General features: G+C 32.5%; 1 protein-coding gene across 2 annotated transcripts in view; it reads right to left on the bottom strand.

The window, feature by feature from the left end:
- The window catches only part of LOC143915436 (uncharacterized), a 184,607-nt gene that overhangs the window by 77,589 nt on the left and 93,725 nt on the right, over positions 1 to 13,293 (bottom strand). For both annotated transcript variants that reach the window (XM_077436094.1, XM_077436101.1), the window contains one exon: positions 7,721 to 7,829. In XM_077436094.1, coding sequence (XP_077292220.1) covers positions 7,721 to 7,829 — 109 coding nt within the window. The remainder of the gene's footprint in view (positions 1 to 7,720; positions 7,830 to 13,293) is intronic.

Here is a 13,293-nt window from a genome sequence, read left to right as displayed (position 1 = left end):
TTTACAATTATTGTCACTAATACGGTTCAATCAACGTCCCTTTTCTCGATATTATTGTATGCTGCATGATTTTTATAATGATAAAAGACAGGAAGCGGAATACATGGGTGAGAAGTATAACAAGGGTAGTGGATATAGTGGATAGAATGAAGATATTGAAATGGCAATGGGTGGGCCTCGTGACTAGAAGAATGGACGAAAGGTGGATAAAATAAGTGCTAGAATAGTACCCGAAAGAATGCAAAAGGGTAACAGGATTTAGGATAATCTGCAGGGTAAGATGGATGAGAGTTGCGCAAAACAGAGACTATTGGAAGCGTGTTGGAGAGGCTTTCATCCAGTAGTATGTAGATGGTGATTGGTTGTAAATGACGATGATGATATATGTAATATAATGTATACGAAATATTGATAGATTTATTGTGTTCGCGAGAAAATTCAACCTTTGAGATTTTGAATGATACATGTCCAGAATCAATCCTTGATTTATTTTTTATGCTTTTTATAAAACTCGTGTGCATTTTTTTTTACTTAAGTTTTATTCTGTGTATAGAAAAATTCAAACAAAATATTACAAAAGAGGAGAGAAATAAGTCCGTTAATCCGGATATGAGATGTTTTCATACACAAATTTTACCTTGTGAATTGATGAAAACATCACACCAGAAATACATACCGCACATACACACATACTGATACAATCGAGAGGCTGCGTGTGCGTGAAGTAAGAAAAGATAAAATAAATACTAACGTCATATGACCCGACTGCCCCAAAATACACGTATTTTCCGCGACAGAGTGACGGTTCGTTCCCTTTTTATGGGAAAACCTTTTGTTATTAGAACGCGCACAATACGACAGGGTTATCAAAACAAAATGAAATAAGTACGGCGATTTCGTCAACGTTTACATTATATCTTTATTATTTATACTTTTTATAACGCGTGCTAGCCGGCCAAACGATACGCGAAATGTACGATATATTATATTGAAACGGCGCGTAAACTAACGGCCGTTACGCGAAAAACGTATGGGGCCATTTGCAACACCAAAAGTGTTATTTTATTCGACGATTCACTGGCAGAATATTTATTTTCAGCTTCGACGAGCCTGTAGGGGTTTGTTTTGATTGTAATATTCGTAGAGTTGACATTGATGGTTATTCCGGGTTGACACTTATGTAAGCCTCATTATCACGCAAAGGCGAGCCTTAAAAGGTTTCTCGGCGACTTGTTTGAAGTCGTCTGATAGAAAGGATACAACCTTGAGTTTGAATGGCATGATCGTGTTAAGAAACCTCAATACATATATGCACATACTTCTTTTTGTTTAAATACCTACATATATATGTATATGTATAATTTTTTATTTTTATTTTATTTTATTTTATTTATAGAAAAATCAACAGACAACAGGATGTACATAGATATGTATAAAAAAACAAATAGTAAATATATAATATATGTAACATCCGAGTCCAATAACAGATTTTTACAAAAATTATAAAAAAAATGAAAAAGATAAATATAAGGAAAACAAATGAAAAAGAACAAATGACAAAATATCTAGAACATTGCATAATTAAACTATAGTATTAAAATATTGGAAAAAGGTTATAAAATAGAATATAAGAAGAAATTGAAATTTAAAAATATAAAACAAATGAAAAAGGTAAATACAAAATAAACAAATGAAAAGGAAAAGAATGAAAGCTATAATATGATTAAATAGCACATTACATAACTAAACTAAAGTATAAAAATATTGGAAATATTGGAAAAAGGTTATAAAATAGAATAGGAGAAGAAATTAATCAATCGGTCAAGATTCTCTTGATGTTAGACCTGAATTGATCTAGGGAAATACCAAATAGATCAACCTCATTCAGCTCTCCGTTAAACATACGATAAACATAATCTGTAAATAATGAGGCGAGGAAACTTGAGAGGCCCAATTAGATTGTGAAAATTGAGATTATTAATAAAATTTCTTGAGATTTACATATTTAATGTAATATAATATGTAAAAATTAAAAATTAAAAATTTCAACAAAATATATATTAAAAGTTTTTGATTATTTTTTAATGTGTACAAGTTTTTAAGAAAACATTTAAAATATGAACACTTAGAAATACTCAAAATTACAGAACAGTATATGTATTATGTTTTTGTAAAATCGATAATTTGATAAAAGTTCATAAATATAGTTAAATAACATTTGTTGATTAAAAATCCACAAAATTTATTGCAATTACGGGATCAAAAATGGACCAAATAAAAAAAAAATGTTATGCTGTCTATCCGTATATTCAGGAAAATTCAATCAAAGTTCCAGTTATTGAGATCAATTTGCCTGTGATTATATAATAAAAGATATTATATGTACATATGTACTACATATGAGCCGTTATATTTGAAACTAGCGGTCCAATTTTCAGTTCCAAAAACACTATTTCTGTTTGACTTAATTTATTAATTGTTATCACTTATTTTAATTCGATATGTTCAAAAATTTCGGAAAAGCAGAATAAAAGTATTACAGGCCACCAGTATTTTTAAATATTGTTAAATGCAAAATATTATATTCAATGTTTTGCTAAATATTTCTCGAAATGAAGAAAAGTGGACTTCTGTACTTTCAAATTTAACGACTCATATATAGTGATTATTAGTTAGATTAGTTCGCTGATTAATAACACTGAGCAACAAAAAATCACGTTTTTGAGTTACTAGAGCAGAGACTAACCAATCTTTACTAATTTTGACCCACTGAATTCGAATGTGATAATGATTTTTGTTGTTTGGGTCTCCTTTACGGGATATAAGCGTTTAAAAAAATGCACGCTTTTTACAGATTTTTGGCTTTTGCGGTTTTTAATTCAAAATCTAGTATTGCTGTGCTCAAAGTGAGTATTGGAATCAATAGTCAGATGATTTTCTATTGATTGTGATTTGCACCAACGTTTCTGGTGTACGCTCACGGAAACCGAACGAAAGTCTTTCTTAGCAATTACCCCTCTTACAAGACAAAAGTCTTTCTTAGACATTTATTTTCAAAATAATCACGGGAACAAAAAAAAAACGATTATCTGAAAATAACGGTTCCTCTATACAAACTCCCATTACGCCGGGCAAAACGGTGACTTTGAATTCTCATCTATCAGCCAAAACTGATCAGAAATAGCTCGTTTGAACTTAAATAACTTGTGTTATTTAAATAAATTGTGTTAACTCTTTATTTTTTTGAAAAATAAAGAGATTTAGAAAAAGAGATATATGAAAAAAACCCACTTTTTTGAAATAAATCGATTGGTTGGAGGCACGGGACGTTGTTTAAAATCGGTGATTTTTTTATGTCACGTTCTCTTGATACGATGATAATTATCCACTAGGCGTTTTTCATTTCATAACCCAAATTTATCAGGAACAAAAAAAGGGTTAATTTTTTTTTTCAAAAATAAAAACAGCTTTTCGAACTCAGTCTTTCGCAGTCGAAAAAAATAACAAATTATGTCTAAATTTATCCATTTAGACTCCACGAACCGTTAATTACGAATCTCTCTATGTCCATCCAATTTCACATCAGTCGCATAGTCGGCGCATTTTTCAATTAAAACACCACAGATTTTCAGCGCAAATCACCGAACAAACGACACGGATAAATTTTTATCCGTCGAATTAATTTTTTATTAATTGCCAAACGCGGAGAACGCCTTCGTCAAACGAGTAATTTAAATCTCCAGGCAGCTAAAATTAATAATAGCCTTGTCGTCACACAACTCAACGGAAATCACGACCATATATATGTACCTATGCCTTAAATACTTGAATGACTAGGTCGATGTTGGGTATTAAAATTTGAATGTATTCGATTCGCTATTTATTATTCAGGAATCGATCGTTCACCCGACGAGTTAATGCGGTCTGCGACCAACTCGACACGTAAATTAAATAAAGTGGGACGCGGACTTTACCCTTCCCCGGTTAAGGGTTCGTCGATTTGGCGATTGGTACTTAGAAATTCGAGATGCGTTTCTTTTCATAGCAATTACACCTTTTCTTCTTAGCTTCACGTATCTCATTCCGGTGAAATAGAAAGAATAAGATCCAGTGTAGAGTAACCGAATATTCGCGGAATGGGAATAGAAAACGGTAGAATATTTTGTGAGGTTGGTAAGGCAATTTGGTTTGCGGTACGCATTCTATAGCTACAAAATGGCGCAATAATTCCGCAAATAGCGGAGAAAATTTCATATCTTATTCAAAGGCTTGGCTCGAAGGAAAACACTCGATGGTATGTTTAGTAAGTAATGTAGAAGTTAAGTCATTTAGAACGTATTGTGACGGTTGATTTTGCGGACTATTTCTAGGAGGCGCGCCTCCCTGGGGAGGCGCCAAAACTTTTTAATAAAAAAATAATTTTCATACCATAATATCTACAAATAAATAAAACTTCATATCGTAGCTTAACAGTAAAAATTCAATGCATGAATGTTTATTTTTATTTTTCTTTCATTTCTATATACACATTTAATTTGCAACCTTTCTCGAAGAAAACTAACAAAAAAGGCACATTTTTGGACGAACGATAATTTTATTGTTAAACTTGCCTATTTGGTTTAAATTTTTGGAAAATTGAGCGGTTTAAATAAATCAATGCAGGTATTACAAATACATCCACTTGTTCAAAAAGACAAAGTAAAAGCTTTCATTAAAAAGTTGAAGTTATGGAAATCAAATTTACAAAATAATGAGTTGGATATGTTTTCACTTTCCAAATATTTCTGGGCCACAGCCAATATTGAAGCAAGTAAAAATCTTTTTACTGAGCACTTGGATGGTTAAGTGCTGCCTTTTTCCAATTATTTCAAAGACCTTGATTTCTCAAAGTTTTTGTGTATACAGAATCCATTTAACTACAATGAAGAAGATGAATTTGAACTGACAACCATCGAAAAAGAAAAATTGATAGAATTATCATGCGATAGCTCACTAAAACAAAAGTTGCAAAATCAATCCATAATTAAATTTTGGATGAATCTTAGTGGAGAGTATGAATCTTTGTATTGCAAAGCAATGCAAGTGCTTCTACCGTTTGTAACCAGTGCCGGTTTTAGGAGGGGGCTGGGTCAGGCGTCGCCCGAGGGCGCCAAATAAGTTAGGGCGCTGATCGTTGCGTAAAAGGCGCTTTAAATTTTAAAATTAGAGTGCCAAAAGCCATACAAAATTTTAGATTAGAGCGCCAAAGGCGAAATTTTTTTCTAAGGGTGTTTAGAAAAAATTGACCGAGGGGGCCATTGGGTATAAGGCCGGCACTGTTTGTAACGTGTTATTTATGCGAAACGGGCTTTTCGGCACTAGCCGCAATGGAAACCAAATATCGAACCAGGTTAATAGTCGAAAAGGAGTTACGAGTGGCACTCTCCATATTGCCCCCAAGATTTGATAAACTTTGTGTCATTAAACAACATGTGTTAGATGTAGTTTAATTAGTAATTTAATATAAAAATAAATATACGTGTTCGTATAAATTTATGATATAGCAAAACCTTTTTATTATTCTGTCTATTGTAGTGTTCAGTATTTTTTTTTTAAATAAAGGTTTATTATTTAAAACGTGTCTATATAATTATATCTATTAAAAAATAAAAGGTAGGGAAGCGCGGAAAAAAAATTTTTTTTAGGGAGGCGTAGTAGCATAAAGTTTGGAAACCGCTGTATTAGAGTGTAATTTAAAGACCTTTAATTTTAAATTAAATTAATTCACTTGCTAATATTTAAAATCAAATTTTGACTATGCTATTGTGAAAATTAAAAATTTGAATATCGAGTTAGGTTTTATTATCAAAAAAAAAAATTCTGGAAAAAGAATTTTAGAAATAATTAAAGCGGTTTATATTACAAATATCGAGCGAAGCCGGGTTAAAACACTAATTATACAATTAAGTATAAACATACATACACATGTCACATGGAAATGGATTTTGATTCCAATTGTTATATAAAATATTATGTACTAGTGTTGTGCCCGTTGATTTCAACGGGTGGCTTGGGAAAGGAATTGATACACAAATTACAATAAAGTTATATGTATATAAATATAGTGTAAGGTAATTAATAGGCGCGCGCGTATTAATCGTAAAAAGTGAGCACTCCCGTGTGTGTGTTTTCGTGGTGTATGTGTGTACGCTCCCGCCCATCTAACGCTGACGTCATCCGTTTCAACGCAAGTGCTCAATGTCAAGAGCACAAGTCAAAATTTATTTTTTTTAAATCTCCATACTTGTCGATGCCCTCGCACATACATATGTATGTACATACAAACATACATACATACTTACAAACATCGCGTTCGGTTTTATATATATATACATATATGATATTATCTTTACATTTTTTAAATGTTTTAAGGAGTGAAATATATTTTATTTTATTTTATTAATTGAAAAATCAACAGACAGGATGTACAGAGATAGGTATAAAAAAAAACAAAAAGTAAATAAATAATATATGTAACATCCGAGTCCAATAATAGATTTTTACAAAAATGAAAAAGATAAATATATAATAATTATTTATAGGGGAATATATAATCGAACTTTATTTTAAATAGTAATCACTAAGTACATACATTGAACTTTAATTCGTCTACTTTACACTTAAAATTAGATATTATTCACTTGGCACAACTATATTTCCAATAGAGCGGAACACAACGAACAGGAACAGTCAGTACATAATTTCTCTTGCCATCATAGATAAGCCTTGATTTTATTTTGACCAGCTGTCCATAGATATGTGATTTTACATCCAGTTTGTTGTTTTTTTAAAACATTTTCATTTAAAACATTTATATATTTTTCTACTTTATTTTTAAAACAACGTTGCCAGTTAAAAAGAGGTCCCTGTGATTAAGAAGTTTTAAAGTGAAAAGTATCCACTTTTGGGTGTAAATAAATTGATTTCAGTGATAATAATTTTTTTCATTACATAATGTATTTAATGTTGAATATATTTGACTAATGTTGAATACATTTAACTATAGTTGAATAATTTGTTTTCCGTGCGATATGTTTGTTTTGAGTGTACATTATTTCTATGAAATTGATGATTAGTCAAAATTAAAGTTAAAATTAAAGTTAATTATTAACCTTATTTATATTATGGTATATATGTACATATCCAATTACTGTAATTGTTATTTTGCTGTGTACTTGTATAAAATTCTGTAAACGAAATGAATCACTCTTATGTAGATAAATGTATAATAATAAATTAGAATACACCATTACGTACATACATATATACATAAATGCGGGGCGTAATAAGTGGAATTGATGTCAGAAGGAAGTAATAGTGTAGCTAAAGGAAATTACTACGATAAGCCCGACTGCCCAAAGGATGAACAATTTATATAAATATTTATTTTTATTTTTTTAATATATGGTAAAGGTGCAGGAAGCGCCGCATTCGTCAGCATCCGCATTTAAGGATTTATAAGATTATCCTGGGTAAACATGTAATAAATATGTATGTTTGTATACATATATGTACATACATACATATGTACATAAAATGTACATACGTAAAGCAACATTTTACATGTGACAACTTTTGCTACCCACCCGTCCCTTTTCCCACGACCTAGATCCTAAACGGTATGATAATAACCGTATAAATTTTGGAACGACACGGAAGACAAAACAAATGTGTTTTTCACCTTTCCTTTCTGAGCTCGTTGTTCTTTTTTCTATATGTAGCCACAAGCATCTGGAGCTCTCCCGCTTGCTGCTCGTACATTTGGGACAACTGTGATGTAAAATCGGAAACTGGAAAGAAATAAATATATTTTTAGATACAATGATAAAACCAATACTCAAAGAGCTTATAATAAAATGCAATTTATAAAGGTTATTTCTATTACAGAAAACATTTCTTATTTATACATAAGTAAGTATTTTTTACATATGCATGTACCTGTCAGTGGGGTGCCGTGACTTTTAAAACAGGGACTAGGTATAGACAAAAAAATATATATAAAAAAGAATATTTTTAATTTCTGAAATATAAAAATCTGCCTTGAAGTGTTGAGTATAATTTTTCATTTTTGTGATAACAGGTACTCGTATATTCTCACTAGTCTACTTTTCTAAATAACACATTGTTTGTCTTCAAAACGTAGAATAATCGATCGAGAATGCCAAATTCTAAGGCCTCGTTATGTATTTGTTTGCGCGCGCTCCGCACTGATTTGTTCTGAGGGAATCGTTTCGCGAGCCAATTCCCTTGCCATATTTGTATATATATTTTATTTTATTTTTATTTTACATATATACCAGGAAGGCCTTACAGGTAAATCCCAATGCGCCTTCCTGGCCAATTACAAATACAAATGCAGCATTTTTTATTATAAGTCGTTGAATTGCGAGACACTGAAAAAACTCGCAAATTAACGAGACATCTATGAATTGTACATAAATTTTTATTGTACATTCATCAAATTTCAAATAGTGGTGACATAGTAGGTAGGAAGGATTTTTAGCCAATTTTTTTTCCGGGAACCGTTTCAACAATGAAATCAGAGAAAATTGGCAAACTCTGATAGGAAACGATCAACCTGGAGTCACAAATCCAGGTCTGACCAACAGCATACTCTGAAAAATTCATTTTCATTCAGGGATAGAACCCGGCACCTTCATGACGGTAAGCAGAAGCTTAACGCCCGAGCTATGCTGCTGGCTTATATATATATATATATATATATATATATATATATATATATGTATATATATATATATATATATATATATATATATATATATATATATATATGTATGTATGTACATATGTACATATGTACATACGTACATATTTAGATGTTTAAGGGAGATAATCGGATTAAATGTTATTGAACAAAATGTTGTGACGGAGATTATCAAATTGGGTGATATGAATTTTGGGATAATCTAGTCTGCTCTCTCAATCTTAGACAAACACAATCGCCTTGTGCAAATTATACAACGTTTCGTTCCCTAAGCCCCATTTATACATACACGCACACACAAGTCGAAGTAGATATATGTATGTGCATCAATTTCGAATTCGACGTTATGCGTCAACGTTCGAAGTTTACATACATATGTTAATATTTGATCGCGAGTGAAATTCAGTGAAGAGAAGTACACAGAGTCTCAAATTAGGACAATTGAGGGAAATATTCAAAATCTCTAAGAAAATGCATGCATATTATACCTATACGTCTACATATGCATATACATTAGAGTTTCCAAACACTCGACTTCATCAACTATCAACTAAGTATCAGTAGTAAAAATTGAAAATAACCGAATATCCAGTTATGTATATTCGACTAATTAATTTTTTTTATAACTGAAATGAGTAGAATTATATTAAAAGTAATAAAAAAATAATAAAATTATCGAAAAATCAAATTTATATATATTGCCTACAGAATATAAAAATAATAAAAAAAATTAAATCATCCTACAATTATATTTATTTCAATTAAAAAATATACAAATATATACTAAAACAAGAGTAAACTGCCACTTCCAGTTGACGGATGCTTACCAAATTTTATACATAACTTGGTATTAAGCTTAAAAAGATTTCTAGATATGAAATCTCAATTCAATAAACCAAAAGGTACACATAAAAAAAGAGTGAAAGTACTATTTTACTACTAGTAAAGTAAAGTACTACTTTTACTCTAGAGTAAAAGTATAGTGGAATAAAAATAAAGTGGAAGTACTACTTTTACTCTAAAGTCAAAGTACTACTTCCGGTTCAGGTAAAAATATTCAAAAAGTATTAGGTTATAAAATTTATAATTTCCATTACATGTAAAAAAAAATTTAGTCCAATTCAGTTAGTAGCTTGGGAGATAATTGAATTCAAAAACTTAAAAAGAAGAGGACACCTATATCATTTCTGGTCAACTTGTAAATTTGAAAAAAAATTACACACTAATTCATTTTTCAGGAAAAACACAAACAATAAGTGGACTTGGGAGAGTCCCAAAGGAGACAGAAACGAAATCGATTTCATCCTAACAAATACCCTGCACTCAGTTAAAGACGTTAGTGTTTTAAGTAAAGTAGATATAGGTAGCGATCACAAACTATTCCGGGCCCGGATGGCCATTAATATAAATTTCGAACGTAGAAAATTAATAAAAGGAGCAGTAACACTCTAGATTTCGCTCAAATAAGGTTTAGAAAAATTAGATAGGGACAATAATAACAATAAATAAGCAAGAATACAATCTATTAAATAAGGAAATTCAACAGAGAATAGTCAGGGATGTCAGAGATTTTAGCAATAAGCTAATAGAAAATACCATTAAGAATAACCGTGGCCTGAAAAAGTGCAAACAGGATCTTCTCTTAGGCAAAAACCAGATGATCGCAATCAGATCAGAGAGCGGAGTAATAATTAGGAATAGAGAAGAGATCATAGATAGAGTTTACACGTTCTATGCAAAACTATACGAGAACATTAGCGGACAATTTCCCGCTCCGAAATCGACACACGGCCAAAGGATTCCTGCAGTATTGCCTAGCGAAGTAGAGGCCGCGCTAAAAACTGCAAAGAATGGTAAAACCCCAGGTGGAAGATAATATTCCCATTGACTTGTGACTCAAATGTGGCGGCTCCCCCTAAATAATATCTTAGCTAGGATTTTCGGCAAATGGCAACCAAGCTATACCAGTAGGATGGAACAAGGAACTATCATTTTAATACGAAAAAAAGGTGATAAAAGCAATATCAAGAACTACCGACCCATTAGTCTACTTTCAGCGGTTTACAAGCTCTTCTATCCTCTAATATCCTCGACGAGAACCAACCTATATAACAGGCAGGGTTTAGGGCAAATTTCAGCACAATGGACCACCTCCAAGTAGTTGGCAAACTAATCGAGCGCGCCAACGAATATCAACGGCCATTGTGCCTAGGTTTCGTCGATTATGAGAAAGCCTTCGATACAGTTAGTCATAATGCAGTACTTAACGCTCTAAAAACACAGGGAGTGCCGGAACCCTATGTGGGGCTGTTAGCTGCAATATATAAGAATGCCACAGCTTCGGTTAAAATTTTTTCAGGTACAGATAGATTTAGCATAGGAAAAGGAGTAAGACAAGGAGATAAAATCTCGCCCAAGTTATTCAATGCGATGCTTGAGGCAGTTTTCAGGAACTTGGAATGGGACACAGCCGGAGTAAGCATCAATGGTTGCTTCTTGAGTCACCTTCGGTTCACAGACGATATAGTTTTAATAGCTCGTGATTCAGCTGACCTACTTAACAGACTAACACAGCTGGACAGGGAAAGTAGAAAAGTAGGATTAAAAATTAACGTAGATAAGACCAAACTAATGTTCAATAGTTATTGCATGCCTGATAGCATCCCATTAGATGATAAACCAGTAGAAGTAGTAAATAATTATTTATATTTAGATCAAATAATTGACATATCTGGTAGAAAAGATGAAGAGATAAAGAGACGTATGTATGTATGCTTGGCATAACGAGGAAAGACAGGAAGCGGAACACATGGGTGAGAAGCATGACAAGGGTAGTAGACATAGTGGATAGAGTAAAGAGATTGAAATGGCAATGGGCGGGCCACGTGGCTAGAAGAATGGACGAAAGGTGGACAAAAGAAGGGCTTGAATGGTACCCGAGACAATGACCGGTAAAAAGAAGACCGCAGGGAAGATGGCTGGAAGAAATTAGGAAAATTTGCGAGGTGAGATGGATGAGAGTTGCGCAAAACAGAGACGAGTGGAAGCGTGTTGGAGAGGTCTAAATCCAGCAGTGGATGGTGAATGGCTGTAAATGATAATATACTGTTTTATTTTACCTATAGGTTGGAAGTATAGGCGATAGCAAATTTAATGGGTCACGAAGGAGAAATGTTAAAATAACCGGGTCGCGGAAAAAATAGTTTGGGAAACGCTGCTCTAGTCTATGTACACACATTGCAAAAGCTCATTTTAACCAAACGTGAGTAGAAATTGGATCTTCCTTACTGTATTAATTGAAATCCTGTACAGAAGCTTTGCCAAGCTAATGCAATGAACGGCAGACGATGTTTGGCGGAAGAGATTTTTCCCATCCATCCGGAAAATTCCGAAGGCAAATTCAGCAGGCAGTTAAGTCGTGGAATTTTCATTGTGGTCTGAGCGCAGAGGCATGCAAAGAAGGAACTTCAATAATAGAAGAACATTTCACGCACAATTCCACCGTAGATGGATTGACCTTTCGACTTTGAAGGGTATACGATATCCGTCAAACCCTCAACTCAGCTTTAATATTCGAATAATTAAAATAATTACATAGAAGCCGTCCATTGTATCCTACATATGTACATATGTACATATGTATATTAGGATTTTGATGTGTATAAGCAAAATAATGTTGTGTTTAAATTGTATCGATTTAATTTGATATGATTTACATACATACATATACAATATTACATTGACTGATTGCGTCGTAATTTGAGAACGAAAACGAAATTTAAAATTAAATTTGGTGGAAGAACAAACTCACTAATTTCCCAAAGGAGATTCTGAGCAAAATCTTGTCGACTGCGATGTCTTACACGAATGTTATTAAAATTATTTTCGGTTCAATATAATTGAAAGCTGTGTCTCAAACAGTTAAGTCTAAGTGTTTTTATTTTGCGAAGATTTATTTGTGTCAAATTATGATATTCTTTCAAAACTCTATATATTATATGTATGTATGTATATGTATATTATTAGTAATGAAAAGGTCACATCAGTCAAAAATTACAACATACAAAAACACTTATGGTGACTACTTTTTGGTCTTGTGTCTCGTCTTTTATTCGAATTGCCGAAATTAACGAAAATGTCGTAACTAAGTATTATCTATGTACAAATGTATGTATATATAATACGCATAGCGAAACCGTGAATAATGTGTCTCAGTTTACTTCCGTAAAAACTTGGCTAAAACTCTACGGTTAACCCTAAACTCGCAGATTATTTTTCGAGTCAGTCGAATTTTCAGACCACGGACGTAAAATCTCTCACTTTTTTACATTGGGAATTTTTCCACAACTTTTCACAAACCTTGGGGCAAATTAAGCGGGCACGTGGGACAAGCCTGACAAATGACAGTCCGTTTGTCATTACGTAATCTCTGTTTATTTGAGGGAATTAATCGCGTTGACGGATGTCCGCCATTGCGAACCGAACATCCAGCATCCGATGTCGTCTTCTTGTAATTCGAACGAAACACC

Source organism: Arctopsyche grandis, chromosome 1 (genome assembly GCF_051622035.1).
Source record: "Arctopsyche grandis isolate Sample6627 chromosome 1, ASM5162203v2, whole genome shotgun sequence".
NCBI lineage: Eukaryota > Metazoa > Arthropoda > Insecta > Trichoptera > Hydropsychidae > Arctopsyche > Arctopsyche grandis.
Note: the sequence above shows the minus strand (reverse complement) of the source record. Positions and strands in the feature narration are given on the sequence as shown.